The sequence below is a fragment of the Myxine glutinosa genome, chromosome 6, assembly GCF_964187855.1.
Source record: "Myxine glutinosa chromosome 6, kmMyxGlut1.1, whole genome shotgun sequence".
Lineage (NCBI taxonomy): Eukaryota > Metazoa > Chordata > Myxini > Myxiniformes > Myxinidae > Myxine > Myxine glutinosa.
The window spans coordinates 92,096,763-92,117,974 of NC_136266.1; the positions used below are offsets into that span (position 1 = coordinate 92,096,763).

The 21,212-nt window shown below is 44.8% G+C and overlaps 1 protein-coding gene across 4 annotated transcripts in view; it reads right to left on the reverse strand.

Moving 5' to 3' along the window:
- FBXO42 (F-box protein 42) overlaps positions 1-21,212 on the reverse strand; it is a 73,891-nt gene that overhangs the window by 31,659 nt on the left and 21,020 nt on the right. For 3 of the 4 annotated variants that reach the window (XM_068120588.2, XM_068120587.2, XM_068120586.2), the window contains exons 5-10: positions 11,982-12,135; positions 8,485-8,595; positions 8,277-8,373; positions 5,312-5,368; positions 4,145-4,261; positions 3,803-4,064 (exon numbers count right to left, since the gene is read on the reverse strand). In XM_068120588.2, coding sequence (XP_067976689.2) covers positions 3,803-4,064; positions 4,145-4,261; positions 5,312-5,368; positions 8,277-8,373; positions 8,485-8,595; positions 11,982-12,135 — 798 coding nt within the window. The remainder of the gene's footprint in view (positions 1-3,802; positions 4,065-4,144; positions 4,262-5,311; positions 5,369-8,276; positions 8,374-8,484; positions 8,596-11,981; positions 12,136-21,212) is intronic. The other variant, XM_078780122.1, reaches the window with a different exon arrangement.

The window sequence follows — 21,212 nt, forward strand, 5'->3', positions numbered from 1 at the left end:
TGTCCCACTCAGTCCTCAATGTCTGAAGCAGCTCTGCTCGTGTCCTGGCCCTGCCAACTACGCGTCTCCCAAGCTCATCCCACAGGTGCTCTATGGGATTCAGGTCAGGGGAGAGCGCAGGCCACTGCATGGTGTTGATGTTCTCGCCTTGGAGAAATGCAGTGGTAAAGCGAGCAGCATGGGGACGAGCGTTGTCATGCTGAAAGGTTCTCAGTTCTGGGTGGTCTAGCAGGAATGGCAGCAGATGAGGTCGCAGGATGTTATCCACATACCGCTGGGCGTTAAGATTCCCATCCACAACCACCAGTGGCGTCCTGTACCGGCCTGATATGGCTGCCCACACCATCACACTTGGGCCACCCCACCTGTTGGCTTGACGCACGCAACAATCGGCATATCGCTCGCCAGTTCTTCTCCAGACACACTCACGCCCATCAGGACTGTCCACACAGAACCTTGACTCATTGCTGAAAGCGACCTCGTTCCACTGCGCCAAGGTCCACCGCTGATGCTGCTGGCACCATCTCTGACGGTTGCGGCAATGGGCAACCGTCATCACGGGGCCTCTGTATGGTCTTCTGGCAGTCAGACCATAGTCATGCAGTCGTCTTCGTGCAGTATCATTGGAGATCCGTTGGTTTGCACGCCCCGGCGTTTCTGCCGCAGTGCGGGATGCTGGACGGAATCGATCCCGCAGGTGACTTCGGACCATCTGCCTGTCCTGCCTTGCAGTGGTGACTCTTGGCCTCCCTGATCGAGGTCTGTCATCTGCAGAGTTGTGGAGGGTGTCTCTGTCCACCAGGGCCGATATCGTCTGGTGTGAACAGCCAAGGCGACGTGCCACCTCACGGTAGCTCAGTCCGCCTTGCAGCATGCCCAGGGCACGCTGCCGTTGATCCCTTGACAATCGTGACATGTTGATTGAAATGCCCATTTTGCACTGGCCTTTTCAAAGCCAATATCAAGACATCACGTGCAGCTCATTAAAATCATCCCGTACCCCTTGGCTAATCACTGACAGTCAAAACGGCTGTTCAACAGCTGTGCTATGAAGTGACCATTGAAGGTTCAAGTGACCATCCGTGACCGTTTTGTCTGACAGTGAGGACACTATTGTCCACAAATAAGTTCACACATTTACTATACGCAGTGTTATTGTTGATATTTAAAGGTTTCAAAGGTGGTAAGTTTCTTTTGTGTTTTCGGTCTTTTTGAAGTTGGTCAAAATGGTCAAATTTTTCGGTCAAAATGCCCATTTTGCACTGGCCTTTTTAATGCCAATATCAAGACATCACGTGCAGCTCATTAAAATCAGCCCGTACCTCTTGGCTAATCACTGACAGTCAAAACAGCTGTTCAACAGCTGTGCTATGAAGTGACCATTGAAGGTTCAAGTGACCATCCGTGACCGTTTTGTCTGACAGTGAGGACACTATTGTCCACAAATAAGTTCACACATTTACTACACGCAGTGTTATTGTTGATATTTAAAGGTTTCAAAGGTGGTAAGTTTCTTTTGCGTTTCAGTATATATATATATATATATATATATATATATATATATATATATATATATATATATATATATATATATCTCAACATCTAACATCTATAGCCATCCCGCTGACCTCTCTGGGCTTTGTCCTCCCCTCAGCTATCTGCAGGACACACCCGTTCCAGCAGAGACCCCCTCCTAGTGAAACTGTCTAAAATCCAGAATCACTGCTCTCACTACTCATTTATTCCTTTTCCCCACTTCCCCAACCTGTAGAACCACCTTCCACATCCTCTTCAATCTCATTCTTCCCTTCAAGTCTTCAAGACAGCTGTTCACCACCATCTCAAGTCATCCCCATCCAAAATCATTATCTTTCCATTTTCAATCATCCCTGTTGAACCTCCCCCACCCCTCCCAAACATTTTGCTTATGTATCTTTCTTGGCCACCCTTTGCGTTCTCCCTTACTCCTCACTGTTACCTGCATGCCTTGTTTGTCCGTCTCCATCTATTTTCTCCCTCCGCCCTGCAGTTGGCGTTTCCCCTTTCTCCTGCTGTTCCCCTTTACTTATGTTGTGTCCTGATTACCTCGGCCATGGAAGGTGGGTGGAGGCTACGTTGTCCCCAAAGACCCAGATGACCCAAAAGTCCCCAAGGACCTAAAAGACCAAGATGACCCAAAGGACCCAAAAGTCCCCAAGGACCGAAAAGACCAAGATGACTGAGTCCGGTAGGCTGGTATGCAACAAGGTGGTGAAGACCAATGAAAAATTAGTACAACGGGCCCACTAGTTCTATAAAAGGAGCCGTGAGTGTATGCCTCAGAGTTCTACACATTGATTGGACAGTTTGCCCAACTCCCCCCACAATTTCTATGCTACAGCCATCATGTTGGTGCTTACTGCCATGAGAAGCCGAAGACATCTTCGGAGCTGTTTTATTCATAATCACCATTGGTCTCCAATCACGTTTTCCCTTCATCGTAAAATGACCGATGTGAAACTTAAAAGGATTTTGAGCCGTTTGGCGTCACAGTCACGTGAAGATAGGCCCCAGCGATCGCGGCAGCGGACTGTTGTTTATACACCTCCCAAATAACTAAGTGGCATTCTCTCAAGAAGGGCTTCCACCATGGAGGTTAATTAAGCAGGTTTGTTTTTTTTGTCGAATGGGAGAAGAATGAGTAGGGGAGGACAGGGTTGGGGTTGGAGGGTGGGGGGGGCAGGTGGAAGGGGAGGGTGAGACCAAAGATGAGACAGAGTCGGGAGTGTGAAATAGAGGACTTTCGGTGGGGAGAGCAGGGGGCTGAGGAGTTGTGGTGGCAGCGGGTTTGAAGGATTGGAGTGGGAAGGAGATGGACACCTTAAGGTTGAGTGAGGGGAGGGTGAAGACATGGAGATTGGAATGGGGGGGGGGGGAGGGGGGGGGAAGTTGAAGACTTGAAAGCACATTTTACATTACGCAGATGTACCGTGGGTGCCTGCTAGTTCACTATATTTACTTGATTATAACGCTGGATTATGTCTATTAAGACCTCCTCTCTTCATTAATATGAAGAGGAGCTCTTAAGTGGCAACAACACCTCCACTTCAGATGGAAGCCTCATCATATTAATCATATAAATAGCAGTTAAAGGAGGTTAAGAATTGCTTCAGGTACATTGTGATAGACTATTAAACAATGCTCTTTTCATAATACAAGACCCATGAATCAGCAAGAGTTTGGTTCTATTTAATCTCAGAAGCTAGAAGGAATAAATCACACCAGCAGCACAGCTTTTACAAACATTGACACTGTTGAAGTGAACAAGCAAAACACAATGGTGGCTGCAGGTTTTATCAGGTGGAAGAGGTTCTCTGTTTTATTAGTACATCCACTCTGGTGTAGTTGTCCCTGCTCCTCCCCAGCAATTCTAGGATGTATGTATTCTTCCAGTAACTCCTTTCTGGTTAAACTCCCAAAATGCAGCCTTACACCACACCCTCCACTCTTGGGCCTAGTTTGTGGAATTGCCTTCCAGATGTTGCTCAAATCACATTCTTCTCAGGACTTCTTCTTCTTGAATTCTCCAGGACTTTAAAGCAGTCAGTGCCTATCAGTCAGTGTCATCCAACATACCTATCATAAAAATATTTTCTATCCCCATTAATTCTACCTAACCTAAACTAACCCCTCTTACTCACCCACTTGATGTTACCACCTCGCTTCTTTCTGTTCGTTCATACCTCCTACATCCTGTTCATCTAATCTCCATCCAAACCCAAAAATCAAAGCAAAAGTAACATCAAGCTAATAAAATCCTCACCTGATGCAGATGTGTCCACATGTCGCCCTGAGGACGCCACCCTGCGAGTCCTAGGCCGCAAAGTACCCCAGCGCCCATTTACACACTGAGGTTCCTCGTCGTCGTGGTCTCTGTATAGTGGTAGCAATTTGTTTTCAGTCCTTGCAGACCCAGGCACTGAAGGTGGGCTTTTGCTGATAGGCGAAGGTCGAGAGTGCAGGCTGGGGCTAAGAGGTGCAGTTCCGCTGGGAGCTTGGCTGAACACCACCACACAGTCTCCAACCTACAGTGCACAATCAAATCCAACCTGATAATCATGTCAACAAGGGAAGGATCGCAACATTGCAAAATCAAGCTCTATACCTTGCAGGCTGGATGGCACCAGAGTTCTGGGGCACCATGTTCCTCATTTTCTACCTTCACTTGCTCCCATGTCCAGGGTGTCAAATTCAGGTGTAGCAGCCAAGTGTCCTTGAAAACCTTCAAACGTGTGAAACATTCAAAATTGAAATAAGGATTTATATTCCATTTTGGTTGTTTTTACATCTGTCTCCTCTCGTTAAAACAAATGTACGCTAGTAAGGGATTATGAACTAGAACGGCACTCGGTAGAGCGCATACCTCTGCCAGGCTGAACAGTTTGTTTTGTACACAATGATAGGCCAGATCTGGATTCGGGCCTGAACCAAAACCTAATCAGCTTGTTCTTGTCACCTAAACAACTCATCCCCCAAGGTTAGTCATAACTCGTCCACAACTTTGTAAAATATCGTGTTATACTGTATGTCGCTTTTGGCCCGCTCTCTCAATGGTGAAGAATCACTTAATTAGATAATTCTCGTATCCGAATCCATATTCAGATATTCACCAAAATCGAATCACTTCGTTCGTGTCACACACCCAATCTTTCCACCAAGTTTCGTCCAAATCCTTCCACAACTTTTTGAGATATCCTGTTATATATCCTTTTTGTCCGTATCTCCCAGTGGTGAAGAATCACTAAAATAATTCTACCAGCCGGATCCGAATCTGGATCTTCACCAAAATCTAATCATTTCGTCCTTGTCACATACGCTACTTCTTCGCCAAATTTCGTCCGAATCCATCCACTGAGATATCTTGTTCACAGACAGACAAACAGACAAACAAACAGACAGGGGTGAAAACATAACCTCCATCCACCTTCGGTAGTGGAGGTAATGAATCAACCACATTAAGTGCATCCCCAAACCTGCAACTGACTTTGCTCTTAAACCATATCATGCCCAGCTACATATTAACTGTCGTTTGGGAAAAAAATCCTACTTTAAAGACATCAACCGCAAACACGATGGCTGCCATTTTTCAAACTCCCAAAAAAAGAAATCTCATATTTAAAGCCCAAATTATAAGTTTTCAGTGCTTTAACCTTCAGACATTATTTACCATATTATTGTGACTGGGTTTAGAGAGTTGAAAGCATCAAAGGCAAGAAATCTTGTCAAGTTCACACACCAACCACAAGCATGAAGAGATAATTGTAGTGCTTACCGCATTTGGCCCACCACATCCACCAATTATCAACAACGTAGCATCATCCAGTACTATCTGCAGAAGAGACATTGTTAACTGCAGAACAGCCTTTAATGATACTGTGCACGAGTAAGTAATAGTAAATGGACAGCAAACAAATATCACCAGGAACAAATAAAGCATACATGATCATAATCATTATGGCAAAGCTTACATTGGGAGAGAAAGACATGCTAACAAATTATTAGTTTGGGGGATAATGCAAATCAAATGTTTCATGAAATGAGACCAATTTGTGCAAATCCATTTCATCAAAACATTACCCATTCATGTATTCTCATCCAATGTTAAATTAATTGCCCAAAGGGGCCTAAATTTGTAGCGCCAATAATTTCCTGTTTCAAAAAAACCCCTAAATTCCGTTTTGTATTATCGATGGAAAAATAGCATTTATTTGTACACTTTCATGGTAAATATATACAATTTTCTCCAAGAGTCTGCACCACTCCGCCTCCTCGATGCCCTTGGAAAGTGCATTTTGCCATCGGGGGTGACACAAACATGGGGAACTAGAACGGCATTCGGTAGAGAGCATACCTCCGCCAGGTGAACAGTTTACGTTTTGTATCCCAGAGTCAGGTTCACTATGTTTTTTCGTTCAACATTTTGGTAGATTAGCAAAACTATACATTTTTGGAATATTCAGAGCATGAGGAATCCAAAAATTAATGTTTACATTTGCGGAGACACCTTTGCGAAAATGACACTCAGGACAGTGATGAAGATCTGTAAAAGCATATTCCTGAACGGTATAGACCTCGTAGATCCTGTGTATAGGACTTATAGTTCAATCTGATACTACCTATAACTTCCTATAACAACCTATAACTTCAAAGGACTTGCAATATCATGTATTATGTAATACAGTTATATCACAAATATAAAGACAATGGTTTTCAATTACCTTTGTTTGTTGCTTTTCTATAATCCTGAGCACTATTTTGAGGCCTTTATTGGATTCCTTGACCCAGAAAACATAGGATTAGCATATTTAATTAAGTCTCTAGGTTGACTAGAAGCCGAGATCGCGCAAAATATGTATTTTATGGCGGCCATTTTCAAAATCCAAAATGGCGGCCATGCAGGTGTCTGTGCAAATGCCAACATTGATTTTCAGATTCTCCATGCTCTGAAGATTCCAAAAATGTACAGGTTTGCTCATCCCAAAATTTTGAAAGAAATTATATTTGTTAACATAGTGAACCTGACTATCTTCATCACTGTCCTGAGTGTCATTTTCGCAAAGGTGTCTACGCAAATGTAAACATTAATTTTTGGATTCCTCATGCTCTGAATATTCCAAAAATGTATAGTTTTGCTAATCTACCAAAATTTTGAACGAAATTATATTTGTTAACATAGTGAACCTGACTAAGAGTAGACCAGAAAATCACAATACAGAATCACATTTTATCAAAATCATCTGTCCACAACTTTTTGAGATATCCTGTTATATATAGTTTTTGGCCCTATCTTCCAATGGTGAAGAATCACTTTTAAAATTCTACTAGCTGGATCTGGATCCGGATCTTCACCAAAATCGAATCTATTCTTCCTCGATACACACACACAACCTGTCCACCAAGTTTCGTCTAAATCCATCGATAACTTTTTGACATATCCTGCAATATGTTGGTTTTAGCCCCATCACTCAATGGTGAAGAATCACTAAAAAAATTAAATAATTTTCATATCCGAATCCATATTCAGATCTTCACCAAAATCTAATAGATTCTTCCTCATTACACACACAACCTCTCCACCAAGTTTCGTCGAATTCCATCCACAACTTTTTGAGGTATCCTGCTATGTATTGTTTTTGGCCCTATCTCCCAATGGTGAAGTATCACTTTAAAAATTCTACCAACCGGATCCGAATCCGGATAGTCACCAAAATCTAATGATATAATCCTCGTCTCTCTGCCAAATTTCGTCCGAATCCATCCACAACTTTTTGAGATATCTTGTTCACAAACGGACAAACAGGCAGACAGGGGTGAAAACACAACCTCCATCCACCTTTGGTGGCAGAGGTAATAACAAAATGAAACTCGAACGGCACTAACAGAGTGCATAGTCTTGCTTCACACGTTAATTCTGAACAAAAATACCATTGATAACCGAACACGCTACTATTATGGCCCAATGCTATCATGGCCCATATACCCGTATCATCTATGCACCATGTCACCTAGTATGGGTAATGAATGTCATAAATTTAATTCTTCACTCGCATCTGGTCATAGAACAGACATGTGAAGTTTAAGATTTTTAGGTTAAACATTTCAATTCAACCAATTATGGCCGATGACATCATCATTATTACCCTATACCCATTGGAAGTTGAGGACATATACCGTTTCAATTTTTATTTCATCGAGCGGTTTCAGAGAAAATGATGTCCAATTTTTTCATTTAATCCTATATGGCCATGTGACCTATGATGTCATAAATGCAATTCACTTACATCGGATCATAGATATATGAAGTTTCAGATTTTTGGCCAAGAATTTCAATTCAACCAATTAAGGCTGGAATACTACTTCACCAATGACATCACTATCACACTTTATACTCCATGGGGGAGTTGATGACATATGCCAAGTTTCAATTTTTCTTCCTTCTCCAAAGACATATGCCAAGTTTCAAAACCTTCTCCATACTAAAAAAGCTGCTTTTAAATAAAAGTCAAAATGCTACATTTTAAATTGAAAATGTCTTGCTTGTGTGAAAGCCAAAATGGCCAATTTCAGCAATATCTGTCATATTCAAATATTCCAAGATTAATACAGAAGAGGTATCTACACTGGTTAGATATCTCTCTACTCTGTGAGTTATCCCAATAAGGTGTTGTAGTAAGCAATCAATTAGGTTTCAGGTGAAGAAAGCACAATTTATTTTCTTGGACACCAGCGATGACTACCTGAGACTGTCCGACTCGGGATTGAGGCTTGGTACCATGGGTGAGAACCTTGCTCCAAGTCCATTGGTCCAGCTCAAGCACCCATATGTCATTATTCCTGAGAATGCACATGAGAGTAACATCAAAAACACAAAAAAAAAATCAAAGTTCAATGAACATAGGCACCTATTGCTATACCAAAGCAATGAAGGAAAGCAAGAAATCTCACATTTGCTGCCAGCCTAGGTAGCCTCCAAAAACGATCATCTTGGTACCCACCACAGTGGCAGAGTGCCCAGCAATGGGTGGTGGGCCCTGGGGTGTCACAATGCAATTCCACCTGCCAAAAACAAAATACCTTCAAATACAACAAATTGCACATTGGAATATATTCTCTGAAGAAACCACTCCCACTCACTGTTATGTTAGCATAACCTCAGAGTACCAAGAGGAAGCACAAGCAACCCCAAAAATTAAAAAAATCACTGCAGGTTCCAACACTAAAACATCTTTATGTTTCTACTCCTCCATTGGGGTGAAACTATTATGACGTGCAGTTTTTATTTCCACTTGATTTGTCACTCTTTGCACATTCAGGTAGAATCTGGACACCACTACAAAGTGATAAATACACTACTATTTTGTGCCAAACACATAATCATCTAAATATTGTTGCGTCAATGGCTTAACTAACGTTGAGCATGTTGCGGCGGGAGGTTAAAATCCCGCGATGTACCGAACGGATTTAATCCAGGCGGAGACGTACCAAATGATGGTGATATCATGCTCACGCACGGGCTGAGGTGAATCAAGACGACCTTTTAGCTTTTATAAAACCAAACAGGTTTATTCTCGGACAACAAAAGCAGGAGAAAATGCATTCAATAATAACTATATACAAAGGTAAACAATGAGGTAAAATAAATCCGATAAAAATTAAGCGCCTCTCTCCAGTCATGAGCACAGACGCGACGGGGTAGAGGGACAAAACCGGGTGACTTATCTCTGGTGGCAGCGGGGGAGGGGATGATGGGCACAGAGTAGGTGATGAGGCAATGGGCAAGACGATGGGTGGGATGATGAGGCAGCAGGACGACGATGAGGTGATGAACAGGATGATGAATAGGCAATGGGGGAAGACGAGAACAGCACCAGGGCCAAGGCAGGTAGGATGACATTCTTAAAGCTCTGCACCTTCTTAACACACTCCAATCTCCTCAGACCTCTCTCGGTTCTTCTCACAAGCCACGAGCTCCCAAGCGCACGGAACCCGCTCGATCCAGGCTCCTCTCCCTTCTCCTCCGAACTCTCGCAATCCTTTTAGAACTGTACCCGCTGAATTCTCCTCAGTTTCTCATGCAAGCCTCCTCACACCGAACAGAGAGCTACTGGCTCCTCCCTCGTTTCCCTTAAAACTCTCCGCCCTGCCCCCCCCTCCTCCTCCTCCTCCTCCATCCCCTCCTCCCTACCTCACTCTCTCTCTCATTGCCTGGCAGAGTACCATTGCTTTCTGCCTCATTCTTCTCTGCTCTACAGAGATGTGACCCGGTGGATGATGACAAGAGATTTCACACACGTTTCCTTTACTTAATCCCTCTATCTATTACAAGCACGACCCTCCTTATCGTGCACATTCAAACACAATCCTGAAGCTGACAGGTCTCTACTTCCTTACATCGAGATTTTGATTGCGACTCGCACATGGACCATACTATGCTATACAGTTCTCTCTTCAAAGGTAACCCCACCCACCCCATAAACGTAACAATATATACGGTATATAAAAGAGTTTGCTTGCTTGATGCAAGCTCAGCATTTCGTCTCACCAAAATGTGGCAGAGCAGGAACAATTTGAGCAAATTTGGCTGTGCAGTCCAAGCTCAATCCCTCAACCCACTCTCTCCACCCCTCTTGCCCCACCAATATTGGAGTGGAGAAATTTTTAGCTAAATGAACCTGCACGGTCCAAGCCCAACCCTCTCCTCGGCAAGATGTCATGAGCTGCACAGAAACAAATGGCAATCTGCCAGGCAGCTCTCAATCACGCATTTCTTCTGCCCTGGTCCCTCCACCTCAAGACCATCAGCACCCTCTCCCGCCTGTCCTGCCTCTCTCTCTCTCTCTCCGTGCACGGCTCGGCGACCTCACCAGCATCCTCACCTGTGCCCTCAACTGCGTCCCCCTCAGTGCACGACCTTGCAGCACCCTCATTTGGGTCATCTTCAGACTTCAAGGAGTTCATCTTACTATAATTCACCAAATGTCCGTCTGTCCGTTCGAAGGTACCGCAAAAACGGCCGAACCGATCGCAACGATATTTTGGGTAGGTATTCCTGGGACCCCTTGCAGTAAAATAGGCTATGCTGTTTTTCCATTTTTTCCCCCAATTTTCCAGTTTTCCAAACACGATGGAATAATATTTACCGATATGAACAGTGATGTGGCTTTTATTGAAATTCTACAAATACTGTTTAGATTTTGATGAGAATTACGAACCTGCAACGAATCCGGAAGTAGACAGATTACGCAATGCGCGGGATTCATAATATCCCAATACAACCGTCATTCAATCATAATGTTAAATCGTTAAACGTTAATAGTGTTAATCGTTTTGTTAAAGTATCAATGGATGATTGGAATTGAGTGAATACAAGTACGATTTTGAATTCGTAATTGTATTCATCCACCCGTACGGAACTTCACTTCAGGATTTAAATATTTGTTTATGTCACGAATGTTGTTAAAAGTTTATTATATTAATGTGTATTTGTGATTGGAATTATGCTGTTTGGAATGAAAAAAAGAGATATCCAGTTCAAGTGAATGACGAAATGCAGTGACGGTTTTACGTTCTAAACGTGAAATTCGCGGATCGCCATATGCAGATTTGCCATTTACTGGGAATGGAACACACGTACCTGTTTGTTTGTGAACGGGTACGTTTTTCATGGAAGTCCTTCACAAACTTGCTGTCCATGCGAATGGACATGTTTGCTGTCCATGAATGGACAATGGACATTCAGCGAAACTTGCTTGCTGTCCACGTGCGAATGAAGGTGCTACAGTAATGTGGAATTTATTGGCTTCATGCTTTAGCATTCGCCGTTTCTGCATTGTCTGTTTGCTTCTGGCCTCCCATCCGTGCGTAGCACGGGTACCTCACTAGTTGGATTTTAATTCTTCATCATCATCATTTGAAAAGTTGCATGTGTTTGTGTAAATAAAAATTTGAAACGGCACCTGCTGCTATTGTTTTTTTTGTTGTTGTTTCACAGTATGGTATGGTTAAGTACTTTTAATAAACCATAAGGGCATTCCTTCAATAAATGGTAAACGCCACCCAGTGTTGTCATTTTCATTTGTAAATATTTTTTATGAAACTGTAATCATGTGCATTCACGATAAAAAAAACATTTTAAACTATAAAAATGTTCAGGTCAGGAAGGTCAGGTCAGGAACCGGGAGTAACCTATAACCTATCCCCCTTTCCCCATTGAAACAATGGCACGGCATACATTCGCGGATTTTCACTGACATTCGTGGGATTTTCATTGACATTCGTGGATTTTGAAATGCTCGTAACCTATCCCCTCCCTTTTTACATTTAAACAATGCCCCCACTTTCGCTGTTCCAACCATGTGGCACTCAGGTCTTTGCAGACTGAGATGTATAGGGTAAGGTTTGCAGTTAGGAATAATAAATTACCCAGCCAGATACTATCATACCAGTTCTTGGACGGGCTGTAAGTGTGGATTTCGTCAAAAAATCTTTCCGGCTGATGCAATGGATATGGACTGGGCCTTGTCCACCCACCAAATAGCACAAGTAGGTCTTTGTAAACCACTATGGTAGCACCGGCTTTTGGGGATGGGTAAGAACCTGCAAAAAACATAGAGTACCCATATATAAAACAAACAAATAAATGAAAAATATACTTTTAAAACTAGCTTAGGAACATAACAGGTTTGAATAAGAATAGTTTATTCTGCTCCTAAAAAAAATATATATATACTGTATATATATATATATATTTTTTTTATAAACAAGTTGTTACAAGAGGTACATTTTCTTCAGCTAACTATTTTATTATCGACCATGTTTGTTGTTGCTGTAGGTGAATGGAATAGATAAACGACAACAAAGGGCAGCAGGTTTAGAGACAAGTAGACGGTATGGGAATGGATGGACATACACGAAGAGGAAAGGAGCAATGTCCCAGAGGAGAACCCAGAAAGAACGGAATTGGAAAGAATCAGTGTGTGAGTAATAGATCATGGATATGCTTGGGTGACCACGGCCCCACCTCCCTTCTCCGTTATTAGAGAGACATGTGAAGTCGAGAGCAGTTGATTGTTAATAAGGATGTTGGGAGAGACAAGCATAAGTAAAAAATAAAAGAAATAGAAAAGAGCAAGGAAAGTGTAAAGTAGAAAGGAAGAGGAAGATAAGAGCACATGGCAGAGTGCAGTTTACATGGACTAGTAGAGCAAAGAGGATTATTTACAAAATCAAGTGAGGTGCAAAGCGCCCCTCCCTTTATATGGGATCGTTTATCTGTATGCAGCTTTAGCATGGGGACTGCAAATACGTTTCTCGACTTCTACTGGACTAAATTGGCTGCAAATTTCAGAAGTAAATGCTTTGTACGTTGAGGTAATATGTTCCAAATTTCAGCAACGTCTGCTTCCGCATTCTTGAGTTTTATTAAGAAAACCTTCAAATTTTTCCTGGTTACTCCCTCCTCCGGTACGATAGACCTGAGCCTTGTCCTGGTGGTGGGGTGGCTATCTTTATCAAAAACTCTCTTCCTCACTCTCCCTGCACTGCCCTCTCTCCACCCCACCCACAGGAGTACCTCTGGCTACGGCTTCCTCTCCGCTCCCACCTTTTGTTCATATGTGTTCTGTACCGTCCTCCAAACAGTGATGACTCCATTTACATTTCTCTGTCGGACAACATGGACCAACTTCTATCAACTCATCCAAACTCTCTCTTCCTCATATGTGGCGACTTCAACTGTCATCATGCCAGCTGGCTGGGTGTGGGTTCATCTCTCACCAGCCATGGCACCTCAGCAAAGGACTTCTGCGACTCATTGGGACTGACACAATCTGTCAATTTCCCGACCCGGATCTCAGTCAATGGAGTATCTTCTCTTCTGGACTTGGTTATGACTAACTTCCCTGCAAATGTCTGCTGCTCTTCTTCTGCTCCAATCGGTTCTTCTGATCATGTGCTTGTTAAAGTGGACATCTCTCTGGCCATTCTCAGAGAGCCTCCTCAGCGTCGACGAGTCTGGCATTTCACTCAGGCAGACTGGCACGGTCTGCAAGCAGCCATCAATCAAATGGACTGGTCTCCCATCTCTAATGCCTCTGACATCAATTCTTCCTGGGAATTCTTCCAAACCAAACTGCTCTCTCTCATGCACAGATTTATCCCATCTCGTCTTCAGTTGTCTTACCCTTCATCCCGTCCATGGTACACTGAATCTTGTGGTGAGGCAGTTGCCCTGAAACAACTTGCCTTTGCATCTTGGAAGGCAAATCCAACTGAAGGCAATCTCAGTTCCTTCCACCAAGCTCGAAACAAGTGTGTTTCTACCCTCAGGAGTGCCAGGAAGCACTATCTCTCCACACTCAAGATTGAACTCTCAAACCTGTCTCCTTCCTCCAAATCCTGGTGGCGTCTTGTTAAATCCGTTTCTGGTGTTTGTTCCCCCTCCATCCCCTCCCTTACCTCAAATGGCTACACAGTTGACACCGGACGTGACAAAGCCGAATGCCTCAACTCTGTGTTTGCCTCAAAATCTTGTGTCCCAAACCCATCTCTCTCTGTTCCCACCTTTCCCAGTCGAACCCAACTGCTCCTGGACTCTGTGTCCTTCTCTCCTGACAAGGTGGAGAAGTTTTTATCAAACCTCGACTCTGATTCTGCAACTGGACCAGATGGCATCAGCCCTCGGGTCCTAAAATCCTGCTCTGCCGCTCTATCTCACCCTCTCTCTGTTCTTTTCACCCTCTCTTTTGCTCAAGGTCATCTGCCAGCATCTTGGAAATCAGCAAACATTACCGCTTTACACAAAAAAGGTGCAAAAACAGATCCTTGCAACTACAGACCAATGAGCCTGCTCCCAATTGTCAGCAAAGTCATGGCATCCATCATTGCTTCAGATATCAAATCCTTCCTCTTCTCCAATGGCTTGATCTCTGATCATCAATTTGGATTCAGACCAGGTCATTCTACTCTGGACATGTTGCTTCTGCTGTCTCAACAATAGATGGAGGTCCTCAATGCCAAACAGGAAATCAGAGCCGTCTCACTTGACATATCACGTGCCTTCGATACGGTCTGGCACCCAGCTCTGCTCACCAAACTCACCTCCAATGGTATTCAGGGAAATATCCACTCATGGCTTGCGGATTTCCTCTCTGGTCATAGGCAACGTGTGGCCCTGAATGGATTTCTCTCATCTTCCCTTCCTGTTCTGGCTGGAGTTCCCCAAGGTAGTGTTCTGGGCCCTGTGCTATTTCTGGTCTTCATCAATGATCTCTCCGACTCTCTGGAAAATCCTCTCTATCTCTTTGCTGATGACTCCACCATCTGCCGCTCCATTCCTCATCCCTCAGATCGGCAGTCTGCAGCCTCCTCACTCTCTGCAGACCTGGACAAAATCACACTGGGCATCCTCCGTCGTGCGAAGTCCTTCCTTGGCACACCTGAGCTCCTCACCACATACAAGGCTTTCATCCGCAGCTCAATGGAATACTGTTCCCCCCTCTGGGCTGGTGCTCCTGCCTCACACCTTGCTCGGCTTCATGCTGTTGAGGCCAAAGCTTTCCGAATCATTGGAATCTCCTGCGATGTAGTCAACTCCGAGGGCCTTTCACTCACTCACCGCAGGCAGGTTGGTGGTCTTTCTGTCTTCTACCGACTCCTCTCCGGCCTTGCTCCCCCAGCTCTCTCTGTGCTCTGTCCCCCCAATATTCCTTCAGGTCACACAAGATCTGCCTGCAACCCTCTTATGGTTAAACTGCCAAAGTCTAGGCTCTCTGCTCACCTTCACTCTTTCATTCCCCTTTTCTCCCACCTCTGGAACAAACTCCCCCACTCCCTTCAATCTCACTCCTCCCTCCAGGTCTTTAAAACAGCTGTTCACCACCATCTCTTATCTTCCCCCATCGAAAACCTTGATCTTTTCTACCCCCGGTAATTCACCCCAGAGTCCTTGCAGTGTTCATATGTTTTATTCCTCTCCCACCTCCCCCCAAGTCCTCCCGATGTCCCTGCTCTCAAATGTTGTGTTTGTGTTCTTCCCCCTCTCTCCCCATCTTGTCTGCCGCTCCCCTTGATTTTTGTGTTTTGTGTGTCGGTTTGTCTTTTTGTGTGATTAATGTTAGCTCTTTCACGAGCCTCGATCTTGTATACAAAAAAAAAAAAATTCACGTTGGTGTCTGTCCGTCTGTCCGTCCGCCCAAAATGTGTTGACACATATCTCAAAGGCTATACATTGGAACTAGCTGAAACTTGGACAATACATCGGCCAATGCATCTAATGTGTCTACAGAAAGTGTAGATTAATTTTGTTACCTTGGTGATATGATCCACCACGCGGTAACCTGGGTTGCCCCGTGATTTTAAATCATTTTACATAATTAATTAATTAATCTATTTTAGGGGGAGTGAAACCCGGGTTCGTGTGATCGGAAAATCCTTTGTGGGATCATATGATTGGTGCTGGTGGTGGTGCAAAGGAAGCAGCGATTTCAAGAATGAGAAGTGATGTTGGAGGAAGTTTATGGAGTTGGTATCCCTATTGACATAAAGGAAGATCTCCCTCCAACTAAAGGGAAATCTCTATGCAGCTTGCGTTTGAAGCGCGATGATGTATGGCAGTGAAACCTCGGCGATCAAAAAGGAGGATGAACGGAGGTGTGAAAGAAATAAAATGAGAATGGTGAGATGGATGTGTAATGTGACATTGAGAGGAAACCAAATGGGGAATTAAGAGATAGGTTATGTATAGAGAGCATTCGTGAGGTTATGCTTAGGGTTATGTTGAGGTGGTTCGGACATGTGGAAAGGATGGGGAGGGCAGCTGTGTGAAGAGGAGTATAAATATGAATGTGAATGGAGGGAGAGCTAGAGGCCATCCGAGGAAAACAGGGGATGAGTTGCTGAGAGATGATCTCAGAGTTAAAGGACTAACACGCGGGCTAGCAACGGATCGTGCAAACTGGGAAGCAGCAGTAAAACGAGGATGACGATTATGTGTATGAAACAACGAGTATGGATATTATATATATATATACAGACTTGGCATTTAATATGGAATATTTTTTTTTTTGTGGGGGTGAACTTACTTTTCAAGATGTCTTAGAACCAAAAGTTCATTGGAATTATGTTGAAATTATTCTAGATTTTGTTAATGTGACCTTTAAAAGAAACAAAAACCACATTTGACATTTCAAAACAAATAAATTGATCCTTGAAAGTGATGTAAACTGATATCGAACTCAATTCATGGACAGTACTGTGTTAAACCTCTGTACGTTTTCCAGAAGTATCTCTTTATTTTGCACATTAGCCAAAATTTTTTTAACAAAAACAAAAGTTAAATTACGACTGGGATTACGGACAGTAAAATTACAGTTCAGTACTTCGTGCAACCCACACGAGCATTCAGGAGAGCACGTACACGTCGAGGCATGCTGTTCACGAGATTTGCCAAGGTTTGGACAGGAATCGCTTGCCATGCAGTGACAATAGCCTGCTGCAATTCACGCACAGAGGTCGGCTGCTGGTCCAAGTGGTCGATTTGACGCGTTAATTCTGCCCACAAGTTCTCTATCGGATTCATATCCGGGGACATGGCAGGCCACTCCATATGCTCTACACCACGGTCAGCAAGAAAGTGTTGGATCATGCGAGCACGATGAGGCCGTGCATTGTCATCTTGGAAGATAAAGTTTCCTCGAAAGGCTGCACGAGCAAATGGAAGCAATGTTTCTTCCAGAATGGCCCTGTACTTGAACTGGTTCAGGTTTCCATTCAGAACAACCAGGTCAGTTTTGCCCCCTGCATGAAAAGCAGCCCAAACGGTCACCCCACCACCTCCAGCTTGGACTTTTGGCACTATACAATCTTTGTTGTAGGCTTCATGCACTTGTCTGCGCACTCGGACGTGGCCATCTTGACGATAGACCAGAAATCTAGACTCGTCACTGAAGGTCACGTGATTCCAGTGTCCTGGCTGCCATTGACGGTGCTCTCTGGCCCACTGCAATCGGCGCTGGCGGTGTTGTCTGGTCAGGCGTGGCTTTCGCAGGGGACGCCTGGCACGATAGCCTGCTTGAACCAGTCGTTGGTTGACTAGCCTTCTGGATACAGGCACATTTGTCAGTTGCTGCCACTCAGCCCTAAGCCGATTAGCTGACTTGGTACGGCCATTGCGGACTAACCGGTGCAGCTGGCGATCATCCCTTCTTGTGGTTCTGCGGGGACGTCCTGGCCTCGGTATTGGAGTAGGGACACCCCTCTGAGCATTTCGTTTCAGGATCTTTGACACCTGACCTTGAGTGATGCCATACTGCCGAGTAATAGCACGCTGTTTCATGCCGTAATTTCGTAAAGCCACCACTCCATGACAAACAGCATTGTCGAGTTGACCGACCATCTCCATAGGAAGCGGCAATAAGTTTTGGAGACATGCAGCAGTTGTTTTCCACTAACACAGAACGCAACAACCTTTGTATACCCGACTGTGAAGCCAATCATCAAATGCACCTGTCCGTACATTTTGCCATGCCACCTGTGATATAATCCTGTTGTTGACTTCTTGCTGCGACAGACAATCAGTGACATGGTTCTTTTAACAAATAAATCACCAAAATGTAAAAGAAACTCACCAGATTGATATACTGAGTGGAGAAAGTAAACCCGTCAAGAACAAAAAAAGATTCCATATTAAATGCCAAGTCTGTATATATATATATATATATATATATATATATATATATATATATATATATATATATATATATATATATATATATATATATATATATAAATAAAAATAACAGTTTGTGTGTGTGTGTGTGTGTGTGTGTGTGTGTGTGTGTGTGTGTGTGTGTGTGTAATGTTACCGGTAGACTCCTAAACGGAGAGGCTCACGTACTTGATATTTGGCACAAACATGGCCATTGAGCCTGGGAGGAACATGGTCGACCTAAAAATTTATTTCATAATATTTTTAAACCATATTTTTACCTCAGCGCATTTCAGCGAGGCATATTATGACCGGAATGGCAGAGCAGCGCGCTGATTCGCTCAGAGCGATCACGTGATGTTCCTTGCCGCCATTAACTCAGTTACGTGTTCGCACGTATTTCAGAGCGAAAAGCGATTCCGTTTTTTCATATTTCAGCGACGAACATTGCCATGCACACCACATAGGTTTTTTTCCCTTTCATCTTTAAATCCATATTTTTTGCCATAACGTAGCACATTATGGCTTTCTCGAGCTCGAGTTAGCCAATCACCTGGGAGCATGAGGCCACGTTGGCCACGCCCACGACACGACGCAGAGTTGCAATCGATCGCTCAGAGCGATCACGTGATGTTCCTTGCCGCGCGATTGCGTTTTTTCACATTTCAGCGAGGAACATTGCCATTCACATCACATAGGTTTTTTTTTCTTTCATCTTTAGATCCATATTTTTTTTCAGCGAGGAATATTATACACGGAATCTGAATCGGTGGCAGAGCAGCGCGCTGATTCGACGATTCGCGCGCCCTCCCCCCTCTCCTCCCCTCCCCCTCCCCCCTCTCCTCCCCTCCTCTCCTCTCCTCCTCTCCTCCCCCCCCTCCTCCTCCCCCCCTCTTCTCCCTCACGTTTATACACGGAATGCCGGGTACTTCCCCCCCATCTTCTCCCCTCCCCCCCCTCTCCTCCCCTCCCCCCTCGTTCCCCTCCCGGCAATGCCGGGTACTTCCCCCCCCTCTTCTCCCCTCCCCCCCGTTCCCCTCCCCTCCTCTTACCCCTCCCCCTCCTTCCTCCCCTCCCCCTCCCCCCTCTTCTCCCTCACGTTTATACACGGAATGCCGGGTACTTCCCCCCACTCTTCTCCCCTCCCCCCTCCCCCCCCCTCCTCTTCCCCGCCGGCAATGCCGGGTACTTCCCCCCTCCTCCTCCTCCCCTCCCTCACCCCTCCCCTTCCCCCCTCCTCCTCCCTCACCCCTCCCTCCCCCTCCCCCATCACCCTCCCCCCTTCTCCTCCCCTCCCCCTCCTTCTCCCCTCCCCCATCTTCTCCCCTCCCCTTCCCCCTCTCTCCCTCCCCCTCTTCCTCCCCTCCCCCTCCCCCTCCTCCTCCTCCCCCCCCCCCCCCCGTTCCCCTCCCCTCCCCCGCCCGGCAATGCCGGGTACTTCTGCTAGTGTATATATATATATATACAGACTTGGCATTTAATATGGAATCTTTTTTTTGCTGGGGGTGAACTTACTTTTCAGGATGTCTTAGAACCAAAAGTAGTTCATTGGAATTATGTTGAAATTCTTCTAGATTTTGTTAATGTGACCTTTAAAAGAAACAAAAACCACATTTGACATTTCGAAACAAATAAATTGATCCTTCTAAGCGATGTAAACTGATATCGAACTCAATTCATGGACAGTACTGTGTTAAACTTATGTACGTTTTCCCGAAGTATCTTTTTATTTTGCACATTAGCCAATTTTTTTTTTAACAAAAACAAAAGTTAAATTACGACTGGGATTACGGACAGTAAAATTACAGTTCAGTACTTCGTGTAACCCCCACGAGCATTCAGGAGAGCACGTACACGTTGAGGCATGCTGTTCACGAGATTTGCCAAGGTTTGGACAGGAGTCGCTTGCCATGCAGTGACAATAGCCTGCTGCAATTCACGCACAGAGGTCGGCTGCTGGTCCAAGTGGTCGATTTGACGCGTTAATTCTGCCCACGAGTTCTCTATCAGATTCATATCCGGGGACATGGCAGGCCACTCCATATGCTCTACACCACGGTCAGCAAGAAAGTGTTGGATCATGCGAGCACGATGAGGCCGTGCATTGTCATCTTGGAAGACAAAGTTTCCTCGAAAGGCTGCATGAGCAAATGGAAGCAATGTTTCTTCCAGAATGGCCCTGTACTTTAACTGGTTCAGGTTTCCATTCAGAACAACCAGGTCAGTTTTGCCCCCTGCATGAAAAGCAGCCCAAACGGTCACCCCACCACCTCCAGCTTGGACTCTTGGCACGATACAATCTTTGTTTTAGGCTTCATGCACTTGTCTGCATACTCGGACGCGGCCATCTTGACGATAGACCAGAAATCTAGACTCGTCACTGAAGCTCACGTGATTCCAATGTCCTGGCTGCCATTGACGGTGCTCTCTGGCTCACTGCAATTGGCGCTGGCGGTGTTGTCTGGTCAGGGGTGGCTTTCTCAGGGGACGCCTGGCACGATAGCCTGCTTGAAACAGTCGTTGGTTGAATAGCCTTCTGGATACAGGCACATTTGTCAGTTGCTGCCACTCAGCCCCAAGCCGATTAGCTGACTTGGTACGGCCATTGCGGACTAACCGGTGCAGCTGGCGATCATCCCTCCTTGTGGTTCTGCGGGGACGCCCTGGCCTCGGTATTGGAGTAGAGACACCCCTCTGAGCATTTCGTTTCAGGATCTTTGACACTTGACCTTGAGTGATGCCATACTGCCGAGCAATAGCACGCTGTTTCATGCCGTAATTTCGTAAAGCCACCATTCCATGACAAACAGCATTGTTGAGTTGACGGACCATCTCCAGAGGAAGCGGCAATAACTTTTGGAGACGTGCAGCAGTTGTTTTCCACTAATACAGAACGCAACAACCCTTGTATACCCGACTGTGAAGCCAATCATCAAATGCACCTGTCCGTACATTTTGCCATGCCACC